The sequence below is a fragment of the Eleginops maclovinus genome, chromosome 19 (assembly GCF_036324505.1).
Source record: "Eleginops maclovinus isolate JMC-PN-2008 ecotype Puerto Natales chromosome 19, JC_Emac_rtc_rv5, whole genome shotgun sequence".
Taxonomy (NCBI): domain Eukaryota; kingdom Metazoa; phylum Chordata; class Actinopteri; order Perciformes; family Eleginopidae; genus Eleginops; species Eleginops maclovinus.
This window is the reverse complement of record NC_086367.1, coordinates 14,589,339-14,602,635: the sequence shown is the minus strand read 5'-3', so window position 1 is coordinate 14,602,635 and position 13,297 is coordinate 14,589,339. Positions and strand designations below refer to the sequence as shown.

At 39.3% G+C, this 13,297-nt stretch overlaps 1 protein-coding gene across 1 annotated transcript; it reads left to right on the top strand.

The window, feature by feature from the left end:
- Nucleotides 1-10,409: 10,409 nt before the first annotated feature.
- Nucleotides 10,410-13,254, top strand: htr1b (5-hydroxytryptamine (serotonin) receptor 1B). Its single transcript, XM_063908168.1, has one exon. It carries the CDS (start codon nt 10,834-10,836, stop codon nt 11,953-11,955), a length of 1,122 nt encoding a protein of 373 aa, XP_063764238.1. The 5' UTR covers nt 10,410-10,833; the 3' UTR covers nt 11,956-13,254.
- Nucleotides 13,255-13,297: the final 43 nt, after the last annotated feature.

Here is a 13,297-nt window from a genome sequence, read left to right as displayed (position 1 = left end):
AAGGTTTAATTTGGTGCAGTTTAACACAAGAGCTGACATAGGTAGACAGATGGTGTACTTGTGAAGCTTTAGCGTAAACACAGTAATGTTAGGTTCCCAACCTTTGAGGAAGGCTAAATTCCCCTTTCCTCTTTCTCCTGTTCAGCCCTCCTCTGGGGCTCTTAACAAGGTTACCGCACAAACCAAAACAATCTCAACTGTCAAGCAGCTTTCTTTTTCTGCTGATCTAAGTCTTTTTGTGTTGTGAGGTGAGAAGTGTTTATCCAATAAATATGTTTCTTGAACTCTCATTCACACTGGCACTAGCTGAGATGTCAACCCTGCATTTCTAAGAGTTATATGTTTATACTGATCAATTATGTTTCTGTAACATTATCACCAGACTTGCTTTTTTTACATATTGCTGACAGGGTGATGAATGTCATTGATGATTGTTCCGAACTTCCACCTCGTGCCTGCCCTGCTCTATAACCTTTCCCTTTCACTCTCCATGAGCGTTCATCCACACTAGCATTGATGTGTGTCTCCTCTCGCTATCACCCTCTGTCTCTTTCTGCATACAAACCTAACATGTAGAGTGTTTACATAAACACACACACACACACACACACACACACACACACACACACACACACACACACACACACACACACACACACACACACACACACACACACACACACACACACACACACACACACACAAAGACAGCTTTTAACTCCAGGAAGTAATAAATCAATCTGAAGCCATAATCAAGTTCTATTCTTCTCATATCACAGAGGAGCAGGTCAATTACAATGTTTGCCATTTACTGTATGCCATTTACTGTATACCACTGGGTAATCACCCTTTATGTGTTAAAATGAGGCCATCTGTGATACTGCAGCTGCATGCTGTGAATGCTTAGAGAGAATTATGTATTATGCTACTAAACACCAGTGACTGACACAATGGTATCACTGCAGCATCATTGTCAGGGCTTAATAAATCAATGCTACGCTTCCTTTTTTCCGCTCCTCAACGTGTGGACCAGTTCCAGCTCTTATAAGTGCAATCAACTCTTGACTGCCTGCAGTCAGTCTCCCATCTGACCATGCAGTCTCTCCAAATGGACTCAGCCTCTTCCTCTAGAGCCAAAATGGACTGACCACAGTAAAACAAGCCCGTTACTAATCAGTCATCTTCACCACTTAGCTTATTTCCTCTCACGTGTATTTCTCCAGGGAATATAATTCTGCTCTATCTAGTGCATTTAGGTTTACACTCCTCCTATTTCTTCCTGGAAGCTGTGGGCTGAAATGCTCTAAAGGAAGCAGCCTTTTTACTTAGACCCACAGAGTATTTACAGAGAGCATCTCCCAAAAATGGGGCAAATGTCCTCCAAAATGTGACACAGTTCCCTACATGGTGCCTCCAGCTCCTTTAGATGATCACTAGATATTGAAAGTTAAAAGCCCACAGAGCCTCTAGTTGTAAATAATATCCCATATCTCTCCCAATGCATTTTTTATCAGGGGGCCTTTGAGGGCTGATTGGCGGAGCAGAAGGCGCCATATGCCATCAGACCAGGCTGGGATACACTGCAGTGGGACGGGTACTGCACCTCAACATGTGTCCTATTTCTGAGCCTCTCATTGTAATCATATTATACACAGTGATGGAGGAAATACGTAGATCCTATACTGAAGTAAAAGATAGGCTTGCTCCATTACATTAAAGTTGAACTCAAGTGGTACAAAAACAGTCAAATATATTTGAGTTTATATTATTGTACTGTCTTTATAAGGCAATCGAAGCATTTAAAGAAATACCTCACTGATTTATAATTGCACTTGTATAATTTTGACTCTGCATTGACAATCTCAAAAAGGATACACATTGATGTAGCAAAAAAAAAGAAGTTTTATTCTATTTATTTTCTCTTCCTAGTCGACACCTGGTGCCTACATTACCCATAATGCAACTTGACTGCTGACATTTGGGTTGAGATTCAAGCAGAGAAGTGGAGCTGGCTACAGAGGTCTGGTAAGCACACTTATTTTTAACTCTACACCATAATATTTTCTTCAATCTTAGAATTAAGTCTTCAAAACCGATTCTAACTCAAGTGACCATTTATTCTATTTCACAAGTCTTGCTGCAGCATCAAAAGGCTTAAAACAACTTTAACATGTGAATACGTAGTTTCCAAGACCCTTTTAAACAGATCTATAAGATGGCTATTGCCCCTTTTTTACATTTGATAACAGAGAACTTGTTTGAACTTTGGTTTTCTGGTTTTTGAAAGAATAAAAGTCAGCGCAGAGCTTCAGTCGTTAAACCTCAATACAACAAATAAGGCAAGAAATCTAGGTGTAGTTATGGAACAATCAAATTACAGCAATTATTAAGTCAGCCTACTATCACCTGAAGAACATATCTAGGATTAAGAGACTAATGACACAGCAAGATTAGGAAAAACTAGTCCATGCTTTCACCTTCAGTAGACTGGACTACTGTAATGGTGTCTTCACCAGGCCTCACTAAAAATTCGATCACAAAGCTGCGGCTGATTCAGAATGCTGCTGCTCGAGACTTCAGTAACACCAATAGAGTGGACCACATCAGTCAAGGTCTGAAGTCTTTACACCAGCATCCTGTCGGTCAAAGAATTGATTTTAAAATACTGCTGCTGGTTTTTAAAGCATCTTTAGGCCCAAAATACATTAATGATCTCCTGCCAAATTATAAACCGCCCAGGAGTCTCAGGTCTTCAGGGATGGGTCTGCTTTCTGTCCCAAGAGCGAAAACTAAACAAGCAGATGCAGCGTTTAGCTTTTATGCACCCACTATCTGGATTAAAATCCAAGAATCCTGCAGATCGGCTAATCTTGCTATTTTTAAAACCAGACTGAAAACTTGTCTTTTTAGCGCTGATTTTGATTGAGCTGCTCATATGTGACGTTTCAGTGTGGTTTTTATTAATGTTTTTCATACCTGTTGTTTTTATCCCACTATCTTGGCTTCTTAATGCCTGTTTTTAAATGCCATTTTTATGATGTGTTTGCCTTGCCTTACTTTTTACACTGCTTAGGTATTTGTGAAAAGGTTGCCTCCCCACGTCTTCATTAGGGCCCTGTGCCACTAAATGAACAATTTTGTGTCTGCTTGAATGTTAATTACAGTCCAATGTTTCAGTTTGGTTGATACAGCATTATCAATGTAAATGACATATTTGTATTTAGTTTGTTTGTTTTATGGCTTCATGGGATTTTTGTTGTTGTTCTTCGTGGATGCAGTAGATTAGCTGCCTAATCAAGTAATGTGTTTACAGGTGTGCCTGATTATGTCCTCATAGCAGCTGGGCACTCTTAGGAAGTAAGAAGATAGGTAAGATGATCTGTAGTAAATTACATTATATCGTGCTTCAGTGTTGCTCACTGTTGGGGATGGCTGCACACAGATAGGCTGAGGTGTCAGCAGTAACATGAAGATGTTGTGTTGATTGTATTGTCATTGTTGGGTGTGATTTGGATATTTGCTCGGTTGAACTCACCCCATACTGTCGGATGGTATGTTCCAGGTAGGTGATGCTGAGAGGGTAAAATTCCATTCACTGGAGTAAAGAAAATAAATAAGTGGACAGCTTTATGTGAGGCTGCAGATTTGGTTAGCTTGGTTTCTTTTCCTTCAGTTTAATATAGTTTTAATAATAAGTTTGGTCTTTTGTTTCAAACTGTCAGTAAATACAATTTCCCCCCTATTTTATTTTCGCCCCTTTCAACGTCTTTTTTCCCCCAGTGCCAAACCACCTTATCTCCCTTTTACATGTGTGGCATCAGGGCAGTAGTTGTATCCAAAAGATAGAAGGTAATTGTTAACCCATGTTTTGGATGAAACTATTATTTATATTTGTATATATATTTATAACATTCTTGGTTAAATGTCAGGTAATTTAACTGTACTATATTGTTCCCCTACAGTGAAAAAATATTATGTGAAGTAGGATATTCTAAAGTCACTTGAGAAAACAAAGATTTATCCTGTTTTGCTAAATTCACTAGATTACTATCTTTGCGAAAAACAACCTGCTCTTGTTTTTGTGAAGCATTTCAATGCACAGCCTTCAGTTGGTTGTCAGCTCCTGCTATGATACCAAACAAGAAATGGCCTCTATATACAGATTTAATGCTTTTTCAGATGTACACCTGAGACACATGAGATCCAGGTAACAAACATGGCTGATCTAGCTGCTGATCCTGGTCATTTCTCCCGTGTCTCATCTCATAATCACATAGAAGCTGTGATTAGAAGCTGCTATCCCTACAGCAAGGTTTTTGGATAGGTGGAGAGGGAGGGTTGGCTCTCATAACAACAAGGGATCTGCCCTGATTACGCTTTGCCCCATTTAGTATCTTTCTCTACAGCTGTCGATTAAGGATAGGAATAGATTAGTCATAACTAGAAGATCGCCCCCAAAAATATGTGAAAAGTGCTCATGATTAAACTTTGCCAAAACAATTGTATTACTGCCAACAAGTATCTGAAGTGTTTGTTGAGACACAGTAGTTTTTTGCTAATGCAATACTCTGCTAGTCACAAAGCTGCACAAAAATATATTTGTATATATTAGCTAATTAGTGTGATATAGTTAGCGTAGAATTACAAACCCACAGAGAATCATCACCTGACTCTCAGCCATTTTTGCGAATTAGTTTTAGTTTAATGAGCAACAAATGTACTTTTAATACAACCTACTGTGCTATCTGTTTGGAGATCACATCTATTAAGAGGAAACAGGATTACATCTCGTTAAAACTCATGCAGACTACATCTATCTACACTGACTCATCGCTGTTTAGAAAATAAAAGATTTCCGCTTAATCTTTTCCATAATCCTTTTCTGTCACACAAAATGCATTATCATGAGTTTTTGACGTTTACATTTCAGAGGAGATTTACATTTAGTTTACATTGCTGACCTTTTTAAAACACAAAGAAAAATCCCCACACTTTTAAAAATATAATCAATGTGACATATGATCAGGATATGAGGTCTAGAAAGCATGACATGTTGATCTGCGGACCTGATTGCAGACAATTTGTGGGAAACACTTTATGTACAGTGTGTTTAAATCCACATGACCAACTTATATCCACGAGAGAACCCTTCTTGGTACAATTCAGTTATTTCACCAAGGAGTTGGAGGGACTAAAACAGCTGTAAATATTGAATCTTTTTACACAGGAACACATATCAAAATGAAGCTATGAACGCTCTTTAGAGCAATTGTTTTCTAGTTGCCTTTAAGGACACCAAGGGGATAATTAATATTATGTTCATAGTTTGTTGCACTTCAGGTTAGGGGCACAAATGCAAATGTAATGTCACAATTTCTAATTTTGACTTCTATTTTAACCTAGAACACGATGTACTTATACAATATGAGACATCTTGTACCGCAGACCTACCGCTGATGTTCAACTATTCTCCTGTGGAAACTTCTTGGCAAGAAACACTCAGGTTTAATCATAGCACAGATTTCAATTGAACAAAGATGAATTCATGCCAACCTCAACAAAGCCTTTTCCCTGCCAAGTAGTCAGTATTTCAGATATTAACAATACAGGCAAGTTATAGTTCAGCACAATCTGATGAACTCCTATACAAGTAAGATGAGATACTCTGTTATTATGCAATATTTTATTGTAACGCAAAAGTATATGTTTATTAAACTATGTGTTAGGGAATATTTTGTGTAAGCTTGTAAATCTTTAGCTTATTTACATCTTTTCTCTCTGTCCTCCTCTGACCTGGCTCTACGGCCTTGTAGGTGCTGTTATCTTCATTAAGGAGGGGCAGCCTGGGCTTCCGAAGCCTTGTTGTTCCCACAGTGGGTACAAGCTCACGCTGACCTAAGATTGGCTTTATTTTTTAGGGACAGCTAGCGCCAGTTTATCTGGACACAGATGCTCCGGTAAACACCTTATCTGTGACCTAGATGACAGTTTAAGTCAAACATATTGTCCAAGCTTGTTTAGTCTGACGTTTGAAGAATGTTGATTATCCATTTGGAACTAGTTAAAACCTCTTCCTATTGTCGAGATCTTCAGAATTGGTTTGGCAACCGCTGTGGCAACTCGTGTCTACAGTAAATGTCTTGTCAATTCTCCGGCCGTAACTCCGAATAAACCCAACAGTGTTTTGGCATCAAGTTCCTGCTATCCAGCGTCTCTCTGAGTTTCGTCTCCATTGCTTCAGAAGTTTCCACCACACTATGTTTAATTATTGGGGTAACTTTTTATGAACATTTATTACATTGTAAGGTAAAGGTGTTAAAGTGTCCTTTGCTTGTATAACATATCAACTTTAAGGGCTGCTGGATACCTTAATGCCTGCTAAAAATAGGAGAATAGACCAGTGTGAGATTTGATTTAGGCTTCTACTGTGCTGTGCTGCAATGTGTTTCGAAATCAGGGGAGATAACGGAAACAGAGTCACTGAAATTGCCCGTACTGCTGCTGCTACTGCTGCCCCTGAACTGGGGCACTCACCGGCGGCCTTTTCCCACCCAACACTACAACCAGAAAACAAAACAAGGTATCGGATTAGGAGGACAGAAAAGGGCATGTGTGTTTGTGTAAACGGCAGTAATGGTGTCCGTGTTGAGCCCAGTTTTCCTGCATTAGCAGTGCCGGGCGGTCATGGTCAGTCAAGGGGTACAATCATGAGCTCACAGGAGGGTCTGTTCCACTGAGCGCTGCTTCACGATAATCTCTGCTGAGCTCAGATACAGAGGAACAAGTGTTGTGTGTTGCTGCCTGCAGGAGAATTCAAGTGGAAAACAACAGTCGTAGAAATGACTGAGGTCACAGCATTACTTTACCAACAAATATGTTAAAGTCACTTAGCGATTTGGGATTCACAAAGGCGAGCCAAATATAAAGTATAATCAAGTTTTACGAGAATGGTAATGACAGCTTTCCGCAACAGATGCAGCCTCCCCAGAGAGAAAACACCAAAAGCAATTTACTGGTTTCAGAGAAAAGTACATTGCTTATGAGATTTTCAAAGCTATTTATATGTATGCTTTGTGAATTATTTTAACATTTAAATCAATTGGAGATACATCACCACACTGTGTAATGTTCTTTCTCTACAGATAAGTGTCACCATCCAGATGCATCTTGCTCATTAAGATGTGAAAGGCGTTTTAAAGCTTTGAAATGTCTTTCCCTGTGTTTCAGTGCAAGTATAAACTGCTTATAAATGACATTCAGGAAAATGGAATTGCAGTTCACATGAATGCAATTCTACAGATAATCAGATACATAAGATAAGCTGCTTATTGGACTGCTTACACATTAATACACAATGAATCTTGGTGTGACAGCAATCCACTCCACTAAGCAACATTAAAAAGTAACATTTAAAAGATCATATGGCACATGCATGCAGGGTTGCAAAGGGGCGGAAGATTTCTGGTAAGTTTCCGGTAAATTTCCATGGGAAGTTAAGATCAGGAATTTTGGAAATATTCCATATTGGAAACTTTCCATGGGGATAATGGGTATTATGGGAATTTATGGGAATTAACTGCGAATTGATGCAATGGCATGAACAGATATATAAATAGTTAGGCTAGCTAAACAACTGGAATGATCTTCAAAACATCTTGCAGGAGACAGATAAAAACAGCATCACATTTGAGGTAGCTAGCATCTTTATAAGAGTGATGCTAGCTATGGCTTATTTAGCATTTAAGTTATCAGCTAGCTATCAAGATGAATACATTTGTATGCGATATTTCCAATTTAAACATAAAATAAATATATTACCCCATAATATCATCAAACCTTACTTCACTTTGTGTAGTCCACAGGCTCAAATGTGTGGTTTCAATCGTCTTGTGCTTTGGCCTCAATAGTGTGGTCTAGTCTTCTAGAAATCATATGTGCATATGATGGAGGAATGCACAGTGCCTGTAGGGGGTGTGGTCTCAATAGCCATGCAGTAAGGCAAGCAGTGTGCTCTGTGCATGTGATTGAGGAATGGCATGGATATACTTCAACGGCATCTGTTTGTTTTAGTCAAGATTATGCTAAATATAATTTCCCCAACTATATTAAGTTCCCTATGAAGAGCAAACCTTACATTTGGAAAATGCCAAGTGTATTCCCATGGAAAGTTTCAATCTTTGAAAATTCCCGGAATTTTGCAACCCTACATGCATGGCACATACACAGCCATCTGTAATAAATCAAAACCTATATGATTGCATACAATATCTAGACCCGCTCAGTAGCAGAAATGTTTTTATGATCTCGATAACCTCAGTAAAACAGACCCTCCTGTGCACCTCGATAAGATACATTCATGCTCAATCAATCTCTAAATGTCACTCAGCTGTTTGACACAAATCATTCTGTACGTTTTTATTTATTTTTATGGGATTGTATGAAGTTTACGACAAAGGTTAGAGTAACTGATGAGAAAACCGAGGAAGAAGAGCCGTAGTCAAGATGGGTTGGTGACTAGATTTGATAACTTTACAGCATTTCTCCCATCAGCATTTAACATATTGCATTGTGTAGAATGATTTTGGTCCTCATGGTTGCGATGAAAAACGAAACAATTTTCACTTTTTGTGTCTAGCCAAAGGTTTAGCTGTGAATGACCTTCAACTTATGACCTCCGGACTTGGATCTGGCCTTGACAGCAAGCAAGATCAAATGACTACAATCAAATCAATCATAATTATGGCCCTCATAGGAGACATTGTCTAAGATGCTACCCTGTTTCTAACTCAGGTCTTTTACAGGATACAGTATTAGCATTTGTGTTGACTGTTTGGTTTTTACACCAGAGTTCCAAACTATTAACTGGAAATGGGATTATAACAGACCCATGCAAACACTGACTCATGTGAAAAACACCATGTATGTTAAAAAACATCAACATGACTACACTCTTAAAAATAAATAAGCTTACATGAAGGTTCTTCGGCTTGTCCGCACAAGATAACCATGGTTTTTGGTAGATGCTTATATAAATATTTTTTCTTGAGCAATTTCAGAGACCTTCTTGAATCAACTGAGAAAGGTTCCACTTCGAACACTATGTAAGACATTGTACTGAAACTTTATGAAAAAACGATGGGGTTTCAAGCCGAAAATGAATACAAATAGAAGGAGGGATATGACATTCATTACTTATTACAGTTCCTCGCTTTGGAAAATGGACATTCTGTGTGTGGGTGTGTGTGTGTGTGTGTGTGTGTGTGTGTGTGTGTGTGTGTGTGTGTGTGTGTGTGTGTGTGTGTGTGTGTGTGTGTGTGTGTGTGTGTGTGTGTGTGTGTGTGTGTGTGTGGGTCTCCTGACAAGTCTAAAGATCTATTTTACAAGCATGATCCGGTTCTTGACTAGAATATTGGCCGATTGCAGACTCAGTGAAGGCAACGAGTGAACTTTAGAACTGGCATCAAACACTGACAGAGTGAGAGGTTCACAGCTTCATGTGTTACTGGCAGGGACCCTATGTCAATATCAATGACAACCTTGTTCACACTTCCGAAGTGCAAAAAATAGCAGGATTCAATGTGCAATCCTTTTACTGAAACTATTCCTTGCAAGCAAGTACTCAACCCAACTGTGATTCTCCTTGATTACAACCTGGAATACAAATGGATTTTTATTTGGATTTCTTTTAATTAACTTGAAGTGAAATATAAAAAAACATGTTTTTAAAACACATTCGGAGTCACCTGCATAACTTTTGGCAAACTCATACTTTCATTTTTTCTTTTAAGCTAAATCTTTTTTCAACTACGAAGACAATTGGAATCACTATATCTTATGGAGGGACTTCATAGCAAATGTTACTAAATACATATGCACACATCACCTTTCAGGTTTTTACCTTTTACATATATTCTTCTCATGTTGCTGCGCCAATTTCTCTTTTTCTCTTAATTTGACCTTGACATTTTGTAAGGCCTTACTAAGCTGTTTTATAGATGTACTTTTCAAGATGGTCCAAATGTTTTTTAATACAGGTTAAATATATTTGTTAAACATTTATCTTGTAGTCTTTTTTTAAATGTTAAATGTAAAAGTGTAATAAATGGGCTACATGGAAAATGACAAGGTACATGAAGGCGTCCCTAGTCTGTTCTCTATCAGGTTACTTTGGAGAAAATAAATTAAAAGCATTTTTGCATTTAGTTCAATATAAAAGAAGGCTTTTTGATCCAATTTAAATTACAATCTTTAGTGTGCGCCATATGTGACAAATGAGACACACTGGGCACTATGACCCGGCAGATACTCTTCACAGAGAGAGAGATAGAAAGAGAGAGAGAGAGAGAAACAAGGCTGATCAGTGGTGCTTGTTTGATGTCAGAGTCTCTATAAAACTGAGACATTGGGTCTGCTCACCACTCAACCACAGGGGGCCTGAGAAGACAGAGCTCTGGAGAACCTCTGCCCTACAGGACGATTATCTCTGACATCTTTCCAGATGTCAGGACAAACCACTCATCAATTTTAACACAAATATTATTTTTGTTTAATGTTGTGTACAGCTATTGAGGAATTGTTTTTATGGCTACAAAACGGAAAAGTTTGAATTACGTAGAATGGATACTTTATTTTTCTCCAGAATTTGGCATCTGCACATTAAAACCTGACGTGAAAGAAGAAAATGAGGGAAAAAGGAAGGATCCGTTTTTATTTTTGAGTGATTATGCCATTTATCTGACCGGATGGCACGGAAAAGGCGCCGTCCATCAAGAGAAAGGGCACCTTAACATCTCAGAGGGTGACATAAAATATGAGAAAAAGTGATTAAAAGTTATGGAGAGTTTCGGGCAAGACGAGCCAACACAGCCGGTGAACAGCACAAACGACAGTTTTATTTCAGATCCATCCACTGTGGATGTGGCAGAGAGTCTCGCCTATCAGATCAGCCTGTCAGTTATCCTCTCCGTTATTACACTCGCCACCACTTTATCTAACGCCTTCGTAATCGCAACAATCTCCCAGTCAAAGAAACTGCAAACTCCTGCAAACTTTCTGATCGCCTCTCTGGCCATCACCGACCTGCTGGTGTCCATTCTGGTGATGCCCATCTGCGTCCTGTACACGGTCATCCACACCTGGACGCTGGGGCAAATCGTGTGCGACATCTGGCTCTCCTCGGACATTACGTGTTGCACGGCGTCCATTCTCCACCTGTGCGTAATCGCTTTGGATAGATTCTGGGCCATCACGGACGCAGTGGAGTATTCCAAAAAGCGCACGCCGGGGCGCGCAGCAGGCATGGTGGCCACAGCCTGGGTCATCGCCATCTCCATCTCCCTGCCACCTCTCTTCTGGAGGCAGGTGAAGGCGGAGGAGCTAACCAGCTGCAGCGTCAACACGGATCATATTTTCTACACAATCTACTCCACCTTTGGGGCTTTCTACATCCCCACATTGCTGCTGATTGTCCTCTACGGGCGGATATACGTGGAGGCAAGGAAACGGATCCTGAAGCAGTCCCCCAAGAAGGCGGGTAAGAGACTCACCTCTGCGCATTTGGTCACCAACTCTCCTGGATCTGTAGCGTCTCTGCAGTGTGGGAGACACGACACCCAGTCCAGCGACACCGGGTCTTCAACAAGCGAGAACCAGGTGAAAGTGACCGTGTCAGACGCGTTTTTGGAGAAAAAGCGTATATCTGCAGCCAGAGAGAGAAAAGCGACAAAGACTTTAGGGATAATCCTCGGCGCTTATATTGTTTGTTGGCTTCCGTTTTTCATTTACACATTGGTGGTGGCCACGTGTGAAACATGTTTTAACCCCGAGCTATTTGACTTTTTCACCTGGTTGGGCTATCTGAATTCCCTCATAAACCCGATCATATACACAATGTCCAATGAGGACTTCAAGAAGGCTTTCCATAAACTTTTGCGCTTCAGATGCTGCAGGTCGTAAAGGAATGTTCTTTTAGTCTCCATTTAGATGTATTTAAGTTTTGATATAACGGTATATACATGTATGAGATTATAGAATATTAAGAATGCCATAAAACAAATCCCCATTTCTGGGACTGATAAAGGATTTGCAGATATGATATATATAATTCCAGTTTTTATGAAATTAAAGAAGTAAAGTAAATCCCATGGATGTGATGCTCAAACCAAAACAGGGCTACTTGTAAAACGTTTTTTTCTTTTGGTTTGAAAATGAAAGATTTGACTTTAAGAAGGAGGAGAAATCCAGCTTCACACCTCACTTAAACATGTCATACATGCTCCTCTTGTTGAGCAAGTGCAGTGTTGTAGGATAAGTTCAGTGATGGGTTTTTATTATTCTGTGTTCCTGTTTGAAATGTTGCAGTGAACCAATGCATAGTGAGCTACTCCCATGTGAAGACTGACACAACAATTAATGGTAGCAGCAGAGATCATGGATATTTGACATCTGACAAGTGAAAAAAAAGATGTGTAACCAAGATCCTTTCTGCACCATCTGTACATCATGTCTATGTATTCAAAGAAACTATACCAGTGGTATATATTTTCAATGTGGCCAAGGACTGCTTGCTGCTACTCTGTATGGCTGTCTTTTGTTAAATATACACACTCATGCAGTTGAAAAAAAGAGAAAAGATTAATATCAGTGTCAAACAAAGAAACTCTAGCTGATATTTACCCAGCAGAGCTGAATGCTGACCATGGCTTCAATGTTGCTGAACAAATACCACCTTATTTTACTATGTGGTTCTAATTTCTGCTACATTTAATCTGTATCTACAATGTTATTTTCATGTGTGAAATGGTCTGCCCTCTCATGGCTATAAAGAATGATTAAAATGTGTGTGGCCTGCAGAGCTGTAAAGATAATACTGAGGATTTGTCAGCATTATGTGAAATGATGATGTTCTAGGATTGTAGGTGTTCACATCAGAGATGCTGTCCAATAAAGGCTTTAACATATTTGTTTGGCACAGTTGTTGAGTGGGAGTTTTATGAATCAAAAATCAGAAGTGAAAACATTAATTTTATTATTATTGGCATGTGAAAAACAGCAGATATTCTGACAGAACATCTGCTGTTTTGTTGTTAAATGTTACCTTGACTTGAAATGAGCTTTAAGACATAATGGCCCCTGTGTATCACGATGATGTCAAAATTACATTTTGACATCATCCACCACCTCTTGAGGTGCTCGTGGCGGAGCATAAAGTAACACGGATTAAATTGGATGAATGTGCGTCATTTCACATCAGTTCCTCTTGACGTTTATTTCGAGAGTCTGTTGTGGTGGAGATTCT